This window comes from Oncorhynchus mykiss, chromosome 19 (assembly GCF_057628025.1).
Source record: "Oncorhynchus mykiss isolate SJ-2025 chromosome 19, ASM5762802v1, whole genome shotgun sequence".
NCBI classification, from domain to species: Eukaryota; Metazoa; Chordata; class Actinopteri; order Salmoniformes; family Salmonidae; genus Oncorhynchus; species Oncorhynchus mykiss.
This window is the reverse complement of record NC_143040.1, coordinates 19,993,014-20,007,852: the sequence shown is the minus strand read 5'-3', so window position 1 is coordinate 20,007,852 and position 14,839 is coordinate 19,993,014. Positions and strand designations below refer to the sequence as shown.

Here is a 14,839-nt window from a genome sequence, read left to right as displayed (position 1 = left end):
AGTGCAGCTTTGACGCAGAAGGTTCTGTTTATGGGCTACGCCACTAAACTAGATTAGTGTAAATAGTGTGCCGGGTTAGCCCAAAGGTGCTGAAAACATGGCCTTTTCTTCAGTTTGATTAGATTTAACGCCTAACGCCTAACTCGTTCGCTTGTTTTCCTTGCTATTGTACAGGTTTTATTTTGAGGGGGGAATACGATCAAAGTCATTGCGTGGTGGTGTTTATTTCATGTTCTGTTCTGTTTTTAAAGCTCATTGTGTATATGACCAGGCTTCTTGTTTGGGGTGTCTCACAATTTCCCATGGCCTGGAGATCAATCCTATGCCCAGTAAGTTTATTTCTCAACAAGTCGTCTTGCCAGCTGGTTGCCGACTGTGTAGGCCTATTACTGGGGATTTTCTGGCTGCTTCCAGCACAACGTTCCTGGAAGTTTGCAGCTAAAAACAGAAACAATGAGGTTCATTAACTGATCAGAGAGCTGTACTGGACTTGTGAGGCCTTGATTCTTCGAGTCAATACAGATATTGTCTCAGCTCCAGATCAAAGTGGTTCAGACTTGGGTTGCGTCCCAAACGGCAGGGCCCATAGAGCTTTGGTCAAAAGTAGTGCAATGTAGGGAATTGGGTAATGGTGCAATTTGGGACGCATCCTTGGACTGTTGATCAAGAGGTTTTCTCTGGTCAGATACAGAGCTGGCACAACCGGAATCAGTCATAAGTCATTATCGGCCTAGTAGATAATTCAGTTGCAAAACAACAGCAAAGATGTCTACCAAGAACCATTTGAATCTGATGAACCCTATTTGGAAGACGGGGTTCTTTGTAAGACAAAAGGTTCTACCTAAAACCTTTAACATATCAAGAATAGTTTTTGATAGAAAGTGTTCTTTGATGATTCTTTGGGAGTCAAGGAGGATTCTTTGGGAGTCAAGGAGGATTCTTTGGGAGTCAAGGAGGATTCTTTGGGAGTCAAGGAGGATTCTTTGGAAAGCAAGAAGGGTTCTACTCTTCTGAATCTGAATAAGCTTTTGTATTGTATAATTTTTTTTTAATAGTGTCTGAGCATTAGTGTTTACCTCGGTGTTTTACATTTTTACATTTTTTAAAATGATTTATTACAAAAAACGGGGTAACATTAAAGTATTAGAACATGAAGGACAAACAATACAGCATCAAGACACTATCAAACATGCATCAGCCATCCTTATGTGTGAGGGTGCGTGTGCGTGTGCATGATAGTGATATAAAATATGTCATAGTTTCCTTTTTCATGATCACAATCTTGTGAAACCGGAACCCTCCAAGATCCCCCAACAGTTCCCCAATAGCTGTCCCTCAACCTCCCACAGCCCCCCCCCCCCCCCCTCCCGAAAAAAAAAACAAAAAAACATACAATTAATTCCATTCCCCCAAGAACCCCCCAATGCACCAACAACCAAGAGAATGAACTAAAGAGGAAAAAGGAAAAGACAGAAGAAAACTGCAACCAACAATGAAAAAAATAAATAATAATAATGATATACCTCTGTGTTAACACTTTAACATCAGGAGTTTGAGTGATCTGATCAATTTAAAAGATGTGTGAGAATTTAAAAATGTATGTACCTATATGGGATATTTGTGCATGTATCTGGTATTCCTTTAATCAATTTACATTCAGTACTGACATATATCTTTGCCATGATTGTTTCTTTAAAAGTAGTATTTTCTGTGATTTTTTAGAGCAGAGAGTAGGAGAATAGATGGGAGTATGAGTGAACTAGCATTGTATTGTATTTCTTTTTTAAATGTTTTATTTAAAGTTAACCTGTATTGTTTGGTACACAGCCAATTGGCCAATATGACCATGTGTTGATTTGTAAGTGTAACATGTCTAGTGTTGATTCAGAAGTTAAATCAACTTAACTCTCAGTCATGTAAAATAATCAGTGTTGGTGTTAATAACCAGAGTTGAGTGTGATAGTGTCATTTTTACTATGTAAAGTAAAACACTCAAAACCACACCCATCATTATCATATTTCCCAGCATTCTGTATTGGAGCTTGATTTTCAGAAATCTTTGTTTCAATATTTGTGTTTTTGCATGTACATTGATTGGTTGATTAATCTTATGCTACACAAAGATAAATTACATTCATTTTCCTAAACTAATCCAATCTATTAATAGTTGGACTAATTGCACCCGTTACTGAGATGGTTGTTCCAGTTTAGATGATTTAGGGAGTCTCATTACTCAGTCTTGCCTATCCTGGCAGTCATTCTGAATGCAGGTAGCAGGTGATTAAAAGTTCAAATTGTTGTAAGTGTTTTACAAATCAACAGTGATGGAAAAGTACTCAAAAGTCATACTTGAGTAAAAGCAAAGATACCTTAATAGAAAATGACTAAAATAAAAGTAGAATACTACTTGTGTAAAAGTCTAAAAGTATTTGGTTTTAAATGTACTTAAGTATCAAATGTAAAAGGAAAGTATTCTAAGTCCTTATATTATGCAAACCAGACAGCAAATTTCTTGGTTTTTAATTGTTTGTTTTTTTAAACTTACGGGTAGCCAGGGGCACACTACAACACTCTGACATTAATTTACAAACAAAGCATTTGTGTTTAGTGAGTCCGCCAGATCAGAGGCAGTAGAGATGACCAGGGATGTCCTGTCAAAATGTAACAATTACTTTTGGGTGTCAGGGAAAATATATAGAGTAAAAAGTACATTATTTTATTTAGGAATGTAGTGAAGTAAAAGTACCCCAAAATATAAATAGTAAAGTAAATTACAGATACCCAAAAAACTTCTTAAGTAGTACTTTAAAGTATTTTTACTTAAGTACTTTACACCACTGAAAATCAAAATATATTTTAAATTTGAGATTCTTCAAAGTAGCCCTTTGCCTTGATGACAGCTTTGCACACTCTTGGCATTCTCTCAACCAGCTTCATGAGGTAATCACCTCATGTAAAAATGAGGTAGTCACCGATAAAATAGTAGAACCATTTACAGGTGGTTCTATGAAAACCCCTCTGCAAAGGGTTCTACCTGGCACCAAAAAGGGTTCCTATAATGGGACAAACCAAAGAACCCTATATTATTCCACTTGGCACCTTTTTTTCTACGAGTTTAGTACAGAGACATAGTTTGTGCGCCAGGCTAGACAGCAGCTCATTCAAAGCCGTATCACATGACTGAGGCCTATGGATTTTATTACTACTTCTGTCTCTCTAGACTCTCTGATGTTGACAACTGGGAATTATGGGAGTTTCCAGCCAGGAGTTAGTTCCTTCCCACTGAGATAATAACAGCCTGTCACTCACATCGCCGTGGAGATTCACACGAACATTCTTAGATGGTTTCATTATCTCAGGCAATTAGTTACAGTCAGTTCTGCATCTGTAATGGCACCCCATATTATACCATATATAGTGCACTACATTTGACCAAGGCCTATAGGTGTGACAGTGAGTGATGGAGGCTAAATTTAAGTTGCATAATGGATTACTTTGTCCTCAGGCTTAGTTTTAATCACTAGATGTCAAGGTTCTAGCTTAAAGGAGGGTTATACCAAGTCAGCTCCATGTCTCTACTAACCTTTCAGCTGGTATTCTAGGTTATTTAAGGTAAAGGTCAAAGTTCTCGGTCGGGAATGGGATACTGTGTTGTGAAATACTAGCATACCCATAGACTTGCATTCATTACGTTAACGCTATGGACACAGAGACATAAAAAGGGTATCCACATTTGGGGAATTAGATAAAGGGCCTCGTTGCCAACATCCTGAAGTATCCCTTTAACTTGCCATAAAACGGGCTATTCTCAGCTATATGTCAGGAGATACACTAGGCGAGGTGCAGTTAGACCTGTGGATCTGGGGGTTGTTTTGCTAGCAATTAGGGCAGGGGTGAGTTGAGATATAATGTACAGTATGTATGTACAGAGATCGCATGATAGCATGCATCTTTCACCTACAGTACAGAGGGAGCCCTTATAATGTAGGCTGCCTCAATCTCTCTCTCTCTCTCTCTCTCTCTCTCTCTCTCTCTCTCTCTCTCTCTCTCTCTCTCTCTCTCTCTCTCTCTCTCTCTCTCTCTCTCTCTCTCTCTCTCTCTCTCTCTCTCTCTCTCTCTCTCTCTCTCTCTCTCTCTCTCTCTCTCTCTCTCTCTCTCTCTCTCTCTCTCTCTCTCTGATTTTTTTTATGTTAATTTTATTTAAGGGCTTTATTGGCATGGAAACATATGTTTACATTGCCAAAGCAAGTGAAATAGATAAACAAAAGTGAAATAAACAATACAAAAATGTACAGTAAACATTACACTTCCAAGGGTTCCAAAAGAATAAATACATTTCAAATGTCATATTATGTATCTATACAGTGTTGTAATGATATGCAAATTGTTAAAGTACGAAAGGGAAAAGAAATAAGCATAAATATAGGTTGTATTTACAATGGTGTTTGTTCTTCGCTGGTTGCCCTTTTTTGTGGCAACAGGTCACAAATCTTGCTGCTGTGATGGCACACGGTTGTATTTCATCCAATAGATATGGGAGTTCATCAAAATTGGATTTGTTTTCTAATTCTTTGTGGGTCTGTGTAATCTGAGGGAAATATGACTCTAATATGGTCATACATTTGACAGGAGGTTAGGAAGTGCATCTCAGTTTCCACCTCATTGTGTGGGCAGTGTGCACATAGCCTGTCTTCTCTTGAGAGCCAGGTCTGCCTCCGGCGGCCTTTCTCAATAGCAAGGCTATGCTCACTGAGTCTGTACATAGTCAAAGATTTCCTTCATTTTGGGTCAGTTACAGTGATCAGATATTCTGCCACTGTGTACTCTCTGTTTAGGGCCAAATAGCATTCTAGTTTGCTCAGTTTTATTGGTAAATTATTTTCAATGCGTCAAGTAATTATCTTTTTGTTTTCTCATGATTTGGTTGGGTCTAATTGTGTTGCTGTCCTGGTGATCTGTGGGGTCTGTTTGGGTTTGTGAACAGAGCCCCAGGACCAGCTTGCTTAGGGGGCTCTCCTCCAGGTTTATTTCTCCTTAGGATTGACTTTGTTATGGAAGGTTTAGGAATTGCTTCCTTTTAGGTGGTTGTGGAATTTAACGTCTCTTTTCTGGATTTTGATCATTAGAGGGTATCGGCCTAATTCTGCTCTGCATGCATTATTTGGTGTTTTACGTTGTACACAGAGGATAGTTTTGCAGAATTCTGCATGCCTAGTCTAAAATGTTTCCTCCTCCTCCTCTCCAGGCTCTCTCTCTTTCTCTTATGAGAGATATAGAGAGAGAGAATGTAGATCTGTTGTTGTTATCAGGAGGGTCAGGGACAGTTTATGTGGTGAGCAGACAGCACAAACACAGATAAGATACAGTAAGGAATGCAATCACAGCCCAGATACAATCGGACAGTCAATTCATGTTCTGTTGCGCAATAAAACAAAATTGGGATGAAATACCCAGAATCCCAGATATGCCCCACTTTGTACACTGCCGGTAAAAAGTTTTAGAACACCTACTCATTCAAGGTTTTTTTTTATATATATTTTTTTTTTACTATTTTCTACATTGTAGAATAATAGTGAAGACATCAGAACTATGAAATAACACATATGGAATCATGTAGTAACCAACAAAGTGTTAAACAAATATTTATATTTTAGATTGGAATGTATTTCAATAAACAGGTGTTCCTTCTTAAATGTTAATTTGTGGAATTACTTTCCTTCTTAATGCATTTGAGCCAATCAGTTGTGTTGTGACAAGGTAGGGGTGGTATATAGAAATAGCCCTATTTGGTAAAAGACAGCTCAATTAAGCAAAGAGAAATGACAGTCCAAAGGCCATGATTTGAAGAGGGAGTGGTTGCAGAATTCCATAATTTGCAAATAAATTCATTAAAAATCCTACAATGTGATTTTCTGGATTATTTTTCTCATTTTGTCTGTCATAGTTGAAGTGTACCTATGATGAAAATTACAGGCCTCTCTCATCTTTTTATTTGGGAGAACTTGCACAAGTGGTGGCTGACTAAATACTTTTTTGCCCCACTGTAGAAACAAGCTTTGGCCACAGTTAACCTTTTACCACCCGTGCAACCACAGTGGCCAGTGTACAGTACTGTAACCATAGTATCACTGTAACAGAAGTCTGGCGTAGGGATACACATATTAGATTTCTGTGTGCTCAGGTACTCTCCAAACAGGCCTTATGCTAGGGTCACCTTCACAGAGGCTGAAGTAAAGTAGCTCCCTAACAACAGTCTCTAATTCCACCTCAATAGACCTCTGTGTGTCGTTGGGAGGTGGTGAGTGGGTGTCCTAATGTTTAGGCTGTCTGACTACAAGTTACATAACTCGTTTTATCCGTTCTCTATCCCTCTCTCTGTTTGTTTTACATAATCTTTTTCTACATTTCGAGGTGTGGATTATATAAATAGTGTACTCTAGACCATAGCGGGTCACTGTACTGTAGCGCTATTGTTTGCACAAGTCAAGGGTACTTCTCTTTCAAGACTGTGGGTTCAGTGAGGCTATGGCTCTTCTCTGACCCCTGTAATACAGTATAGCTAAGTGGAATTAGTCAGTGACTATATCGCTGTCTATGTACCCAAGGTAAACCTACACAAACACACACACGCGCCTAGTCACCTTACCCATATACATATCTACTGTACCTCTATCACTCCACTATCCCTGCACATTGTAGATATGGTAGTGGAACTGACTCTGCATGTAGTTTGTTATTCTACTTATTTCTCATGTGTTTTTGTTCTACCTTGTGATGTTTTTAGTGCTACATTGATATTGATTACTGCTTTGTTGGGTTTGGAGTTTGCAAGAAAGGCATTTCACTGTACTTGCTCGTGACATTAAAATTTGAAATACACACACACACTCTCACTCACACACACACACACTTCCATGACCCCCATCCTTTACGTCCACTCTGTGTATAGTTCAGATGTGGGTGACAGACAGAGAGATAGAAGGAGAGCAGTATAGTACATGCCTGATGACATCGTTGTCTTCTATCCAACAGGGCCCTTGTGAGGTTATCCAGGTTGTTTACGTGATATGTAATGTTAATGTACTTATCGGGGTCAACGGGTTTGATTCCCTCACATGGGTTCTGCCTTCATGGTCACAGCGATGACATCTAAAATCACCCACGTAATGCGTTTACACGAGTAACCTTCTGGGCAGATACCTTGTTATTTTCTGTTCAGTTTCCACGGTAACCATTCCAAAATCCAACCTCATTTCAACGTTCATCTGACCCCAAGGGCACTCTCCTTTCCTGACCTGTGTTCTGGTCTTGGAGGCTAACTGACAGTCTTGAGGTAAAAACAAACCAACTCTTTCTCTCTCTAGCCGGGCAAAATACAGAGGCAACTGACCCACTAAGACAGATTTGTAGTGAATAAATAAAATACATATGAAAAAACAAATCTGCATCGACAGACAATTATTGTAGGATATCCAATAGGCTGTTTATCATCCATAGAGATAAACAATCTCCAATAGTATCATTCTATGAGGCTGCATCCCTGCCATTCCCCCAAATACCACCACCATTAACTATAGCTAAATCACCCATCTTCACTAACTTAACTCATTCTGACCAAGCATTCCTTACACAGCTGAGAAAGTGTCCAGATATTTGAAGCATTCTGAGTATTCTCAGTGTTATCCTAGTGTGACATCCAAATTAGCCTGGTGTCTAGTTTGAGCTCCAACATCTGTCCTGTTGTTGCCCAATAACGCATTCGCCGTACAGTCAGTGAGTGGCTCTTTTCTGGCTTCACACCCACAATCACATCTCCAGGCCTTATCTAGTTTTCCCATTATCATATAGTCCCCTGAGACAAAATAGAGTCTCTAGTGAGATATTGCGGGGGGAAATCAAGCCCATAGATATTTTACGGATTCATATGGAGCGAGGCAGGGCGAGAAATAAAGGTTGTTTGCTCAACTTATTCTGACGAGAGATTTGTGCGATGAAATAAACTGCTATTGTATCGCCTGTGTTATTGTTTGAAGATTAAAGTTAGACTACAAACAATGAAAATGCTTCCCTGGGACTTTTTGTATAGAAATATATTTAAAGGGGGGGGGGGGGGGGGGGGGGGCTTTGATCTTCTGGTAGCATTGGAAGTCCCCTTGAGTTAGTCTCCAATGGTACATGTCTAACGTAAAAGAGACTGGGGTCAAGAGTGAAAAGAATAAGAGCTCCTTTTTAGACATGTATCTTGAGGCTAGATATATCACCTGCTTTTGCATGTGTCTGGTGGTGGTAGAACATTGGGCTCTTAAAGGGATAGTTCAGGATTTTGGCAATGAGGCCCTTTATCTACTTCCCCAGAGTCAGATGAACTCGTGGATACTGTTTTTATGCTCTCCTAACCTGCTATGAAAAATTAGTTCCTGTCATAGCTGTATTGAAGTAGTGTGTTTTTTTAGGGAGTCGCCTATTGGAACAGCTAGCATGCTAGCTAGACTTAGAGTCATTATGCTAATGGGTCGCAAAACCACCTCTAACTTCCTTCATACTGGATGCAGAGACAAAAATGGTATCCACGATTTCATCTGACTCTGGGGAAATCCTGAACTAACCCTTTAAAAGTAGTTATATCATTTAGGATTAATTCATTATAAACAAAGTAAGTCATATACACTGAGTATACAAAACGTTAAGGACATAGACTCTTTTCATGACATAGACTGACCAGGTGAGTCCAGGTGAAAGCTATGATCCCTTATTGATGTCACTTGTTAAATCCACTTCAAATCAGTGTAGATGAAGGGGAGGAGACAGGTTAAAGAATGCTTCTTAAGCTTTGAGACAATTTATTGTGTATGTGTGCCATTCAGAGGGTGAATGGGTAACACAAAATATTTAAGTGCCTATGAATGGCAACACTGCTGGGTTTTTCACGCTCAACAGTTTCCCGTGTGTATCAAGAATGGTCCACCACCCAAAGGACATCCAGCCAAGTTGACACCACTGTGGGAAGCAATGTAGTCAACATGGGCCAGCAACCCTGTGGAACGCTTTCGACACCTTGTAGAGTCCATGCCCGATGAATTGAAGCTGTCCCGGGCGGAAAATGGGGGGGTGAAACTCAATATTAGGAAGGTGTCCCTAATGTTTGGTATAGTCCATGTATAAAGAGTTGAACTGAAAAATTGGTAGATTGACATTGTGATTCTGATTCATCGCAGAGTGCTGGTTGAATGTTGCGTTATATACTTATGCTAACTGCTAGGGTTGATAGCATACTTAATGTTCAAAACAACACCAGCAACACCAGAATATCATTTTCACGGACCAAAGAAATGATTCTGTTCATCAACTCGTACTCGGCGAAACATACAAAATGGCTGATTATTAGTGTTAGTTTGTTGCTGCAGCCTTATAAAGCACATTTGGGTGTTGGCACGGTTTGGGCCAGGAACAGATGGAAGGATGACACTAATATCTGGCTGTAGTATTAAAAGAGGTTGAGCTCATTGCAATAAACAGACCTTACTGGAGAGAGCTGTGGTTACGCTGATCCTGGTGAAAGTACATTAGAGCTCTTCATACAAATGGACAACTGTCTCTGTTTCTCCATAGAGCAAAAAATTGGGTACCAGCTGAAAAACTTTGAATACCACTGCCATAGAGGTTTAACAGTACTGTATAAATATGCTATTGAAATAAAGATATACCAACTAACAAGTATTATATTCCAGAATGTTTGTTGTTGGTAGGTTCATGTAAAAAACATTCCAGAAACAGGTATGCAGAGATAGCCCATAGGGAATAGGGTGCCATTTCATATGCACCCATGTCTGTATGTAGCCTATGTGAGTTCTCTATCCTGACTGGGCTGGGTGTTGTCTTCCTTCACTATACTACAGTTCTGTTGGAGATGTGTGTGTGTGCACAGTCACTGCAGCCAGCCTTGGCCCGCTGTCTGTCTGCTTGTTTCATAAGCAGGAGTCGGGATGACCTACATAACTCCTCCCAGGGAGGGGAAGTCACCTTGTCGGGGACCGGCCGGCAGCGAGGCAGGGGCGGGGGCGTGGGGTGGGGGTGGGTGGATGAGTTTATTGTGACGTGGCAAGGCAACTGGCTTACTGGCACTGTATTCACCACGCATCTCTGCATCGTTTTGCTGATATTACAGAGTCCAGTCAATGCATTTTGGTGTGGGAAAGATGACTGGGTTTGTGGGAAATGAGGTCTGCTTAGCAGGCTGATCATAAATAGAACCACCCACACATACACACCCATACACACACACACAGGCCCTGTGCCAGATCCACACACACACACACACACACCTCGATAGAGACTCCTCTAAGCGTGCTAAGAAATTGAATGTGTGTGTAGATGGTCAAGGTTGAATTAGATCAGCGCTCCTGATTGTATCTGCTTGCCGCTGTTGGTTTACCCCCTCCAGCAAGCCCTGGCAGGAAGTGTGTGTGTTAGAGCCAGTGTGTGTGTGTGTGTGTGTGTGTCTGTGAGAGAAGACAGCTCGTTTGATGAAGGATGTCGGTAGAATGCTAACCAGACAATCACCTTGTGTGTTATTGATTGAGATGAGAGAGGTAATTAGATGGAAGGAGGGGGGCTGGAGGGAGGTCGTTTTTAATGTCTTGATACGATGTGTCCTGTTTTTGTACCTATCGCCTTGTTTTTGTTGTTTCAGTGGGGGGTAGGGTGTGTGTGGGTTTCTATGCATGTGTGTTTATTTGTGTGCATAGGTTATTTTTGTGTAAATCAGCAAAAATGTGTATTATATACTAAACATATATTTTTACCATGTATAACTTTTACTCCACAGTACTACACAGCCTACATTAAACACTTCAAATACCCTTGGAATAATAAGCCATCTTGTCAATAACAACGCTGTGCTCTGTCTGGTTTTTACATCTCTCTCTACATAGACTGCTTTTGGTTACGGCTGACTCAGTATCTGGAGTAGACATTAATAACTGACATTAATGAATGTCCCGCCCTGAGAAACAAGCCTTCAATATGTTACCCACTGTACACAGTGTATTCACAACTGCTCCAGAGTTTACTCCCGCAATTTAGGCTGATGCCATGTGCATCATTTGAAAGGGTCACTTTCAAACCTTTCCATAGGAGATCACTGTGCCGCTGCCGAGTTCCTGCCCCGAAAACAATGTCAGGTTTCACCCAGCGATTTAATCTGATCTCTGCTGATTCAGCAGAACTATTTGGAGCACCCAGGCCTGGTCCGTTTTTAAATGTTTGGGCAAAATGTATACTTCTCTCCTTCCCTTCCTCTCTCTCAGTGCTCAGAGAGATTTATTTTATGGTGCGTGTAACTTACAGTAAAGATTTGAACTTATCGTAACAGCATAGCCATATCTTATCAAAGCCTCATTTTCGACCTTGCCTAAGTACAGCAGGCCAATTGACCAATGACACTGGCTACACAGTACAATATTGAGTCTTCACTCAGTATTTCTTGCATAACCCCAGTACGCTCTGATTAAGTTGACATAAGGCATAGGTGAACTCGTCTGGCATATTATTAGAAAATGTCCCCGTAAGCTATAGTGACCCCGTAAGCCATAGCATGACTCACAACATAGAAATGGAGAACAACATGATTGAGCAAACTTGTGTGATGTGTCATCACATCAATGTATACATAAGTGACCTACAATGCCCTAAGCCCAGTGACTAAGCGATCCACCTATATACCTGTGTGTGTGTGTGTGTGTGTGTGTGTGTGTGTGTGTGTGTGTGTGTGTGTGTGTGTGTGTGTGTGTGTGCGTGCGTGCGAGACTAAGTTTTCGTGTCATCAATAACAAGTTAAGTCCTCGCCCGATTACCACCTGGAGAATCATTAACTATGGCGCAAGACTCAGTGACATGACAGGATGTGAACTCTGCAGCCAGGTCAGTCCATAGTGGGAGCTGTCCCATTATCAACTTGGCTGATAGTCTATCTACATTGGTTTGACATCTCTCTCCACATGTGGACAACAGCGTAGGTCAGACCTATAGCCTTCATATCTTAGAATCCATTATTTAGGAAACAGTTGTTTCAACGTTGACCATAGACATCAGCGATAGGTAGTTGAAGGGGAGATATTGTTAGGTCAGCCTAATGTAACATCTGCTAACAGTTTCTGACTTTAACCTGTACTCTGTCATCTGGGCCAAATCAACTCCACAGTCTTGCTGTTATTTTGCACGAATACGAATACGAACGCACACGCACACACACACACACACACACACACACACACACACACACACCTCCTCACAGCCTCTTGTCTGTCCTTTGTTTTTCTTAGCCTGCTAAAGACGTCTCCTCTGTGTTTCTGTCAGCGTCATTTCCAACTCGCTGCAGTAAACCTGACAAGTGCAAAGTCTCTTTTCTGTCAGTTGGCAGGGATCCGTATGGTTAGCCACATTGTGCGGCTAATGCACTGTTTACGTAGTAAAAATGTGAATGTTTCACAGCATCTCAGAGGCCTCCGTTTCTTTAAAGGCTAAACTGTGTCGTCTCGGTGTGTGCTTTTGTTTCAGCGCGTCGCTGAGACACCCGTCGTCCACAGCCAAAGTGTGTCTGGTTTGCGGGGACGAGGCGTCGGGATGTCACTACGGGGTTGTTACATGCGGCAGCTGCAAGGTCTTCTTCAAGAGAGCCGTAGAAGGTAGGAAAAGTATGATATGCCTTTCCGTTTGGGTCTGGGTTTGGGTGCTTACTAGCGTGCCTCCTGTTGAAGTCTGAGGAACCCTCCCTTCTATGGCCTCAGACTCCATATGGGACACAGTGTAAAATAAAGTCTTAAAGAAAGTGTGAAATGCATTTTAAAGAGCTTCTGTTTATAATCTGCTTTTCTGTCTATAGGAGTACAGTTGTTTGGGGACAGAAATATGCCTGGTCAGAAGATGTGAATATGGCCGTTAAAGATAATTGTCGGACATTTTGGTTGTGTGCGAAACACAACCCCTCCATTAGCGGGTTTAAACCTCAGTGCTAAGTTAAGTTAGCGCCCTGGCACTAGACTAACTCACACCAGTCTCCATATAGTCTCAGAGGAATAACCTCCAGGAGAAAATGCTGAGCTAGCAACAAAGTAGCCCAAACCCAAAACATACTCACCCAGAGAGAGGTGACACCAGACCAGTCAGTCTAAAAAAACACCAGTAAAGTTTAAAAGGAAGTCGTAAACTGGTGTTTACGAATGACTCCATTTTTGGAGCTTCTAGATAATTACCTGTGAAATATTTATAGTTTTAAATAGAAATGTATGACTCATTCAGAAACAAATAAGGTTAAATTGCTCAGCATGTACAGTTTGGGGCCTAAGATGACTGAAAACGTCATAAAAACCTCACAAACTACATACTTCTCCCATAACAGCCCTTTATGCTGTGTTTTAGCTGGGGAAAATCAACAAAAACTCATAATGCGCCTTTCATTTCTGTGTGTAGCGTGAGGCGCTGGGCTAAATCTCTCACACACATATATACGTGCAAGGACACACACACACATTCTCCGAGGAGGCAGGCAAGCAGAAACAAGGCAGTCGGTAGGTGTTTTTTCAGCAGTCAACTGAGGAACTACAGTGAACTCCTATTGAATTATGTCTTCATTTGATGATATTTACAAACAGTCAATATATGTATCCCTATGAAACCGGATTAGGTCTCCTGGGTTATCGGATCAGAAATGATATCATTCCACTCTGAGCGTGCCCGGGAGGGCTGGGGAGAGTTAACATCTAACAGCTGAAGATCTGTGTGTGTTTGTGTGTGTGTGTGTGTGTGTGTGTGTGTGTGTGTGTGTAGCTGTTTGTGCAGAAAGCAGGCAGTAGAGTTGGCCACATGAGGTTGGTTAAGAGTGTTATCACCCAAGCCTATTCAGTCTTATTTTAGGCTCATTCAATTCCAAATGGGATACACAGTAGGAATCTGTAGACTGTTTGCCTCTTGGGAAACTGCTGTGATTTCTGTGGAACAACTGCTGCTTTGTTTACTTGTTCAATTAGCCCCTAAACATCTTTCTGTGTGTTAGATAGCCATGTCAAATGATCAAATCAAATTGTATGTCACATGCGCCGAAAACAACAGGTGTACACTTTACCGTGAAATGCTTACTTACGAGCCCTTTCCTAACAATGCTGAGTTAAAAATTAAGACAAATGTATAAAACATGTAAAAGGAAATAAGAAAAAAAGTGTAAAAGGAAACAATAAAATATCGAGACAATATACAAGGAATACGAGGTAGTTGATGTGAATGGGGGTGTTCTCGGCCCTCTGTTTCCTGTAGTCAATGAACAGCATACTCACGTAGGTGTTCCTTTTGTCCAGGTGTGAAAGGGCAGTATGGAGTGCAATAGAGATTGCATCATCTGTGGATCTGTCGGGGATGTATGAGAATTGGAGTGGGTCCAGGGGGTTTGGGATGATGGTGTTGATGTGAGCCATGACCGGCCTTTCAAAGCATTTCATGGCTACAGATGTGAGTGCTACAGGGTGATAGTAATTTAGACAGGTTACCTTGGCCATCTAGGCACATAGACTATGGTGGTCTGCTTGAAACATGTAGGCATTACAGACTGGGTCAGGGAGAGGTTGAAAATATCAGGGAAGACACTTGCCAGCTGGTCAGCGCATGCTCTGAGTCCTGGTAATCCGTCTGTGAATGTTAACCTGTTTAAAGGTCTTACTCACATAGACTACGGAGAGCATGATCACACAGCCATCTGGAACAGCTGGTGCTCTCATGCATGGTTCAGTGTTGCTAGCCTCGTAGCGAACATAGAAGGCATTTAGCTCGTAGGCTCGCGTCACTGGGCAAC

The 14,839-nt window shown here is 41.2% G+C and overlaps 1 protein-coding gene across 3 annotated transcripts in view; it reads left to right on the top strand.

Moving 5' to 3' along the window:
- mra (mineralocorticoid receptor form A) overlaps window positions 1-14,839 on the top strand; it is a 96,593-nt gene that overhangs the window by 42,100 nt on the left and 39,654 nt on the right. For 2 of the 3 annotated variants that reach the window (XM_090209490.1, NM_001124483.1), the window contains 1 exon segment: window positions 12,556-12,692. In XM_090209490.1, the coding sequence (XP_090065616.1) occupies window positions 12,556-12,692 (137 nt within the window). 3 annotated transcript variants of the gene reach the window in all.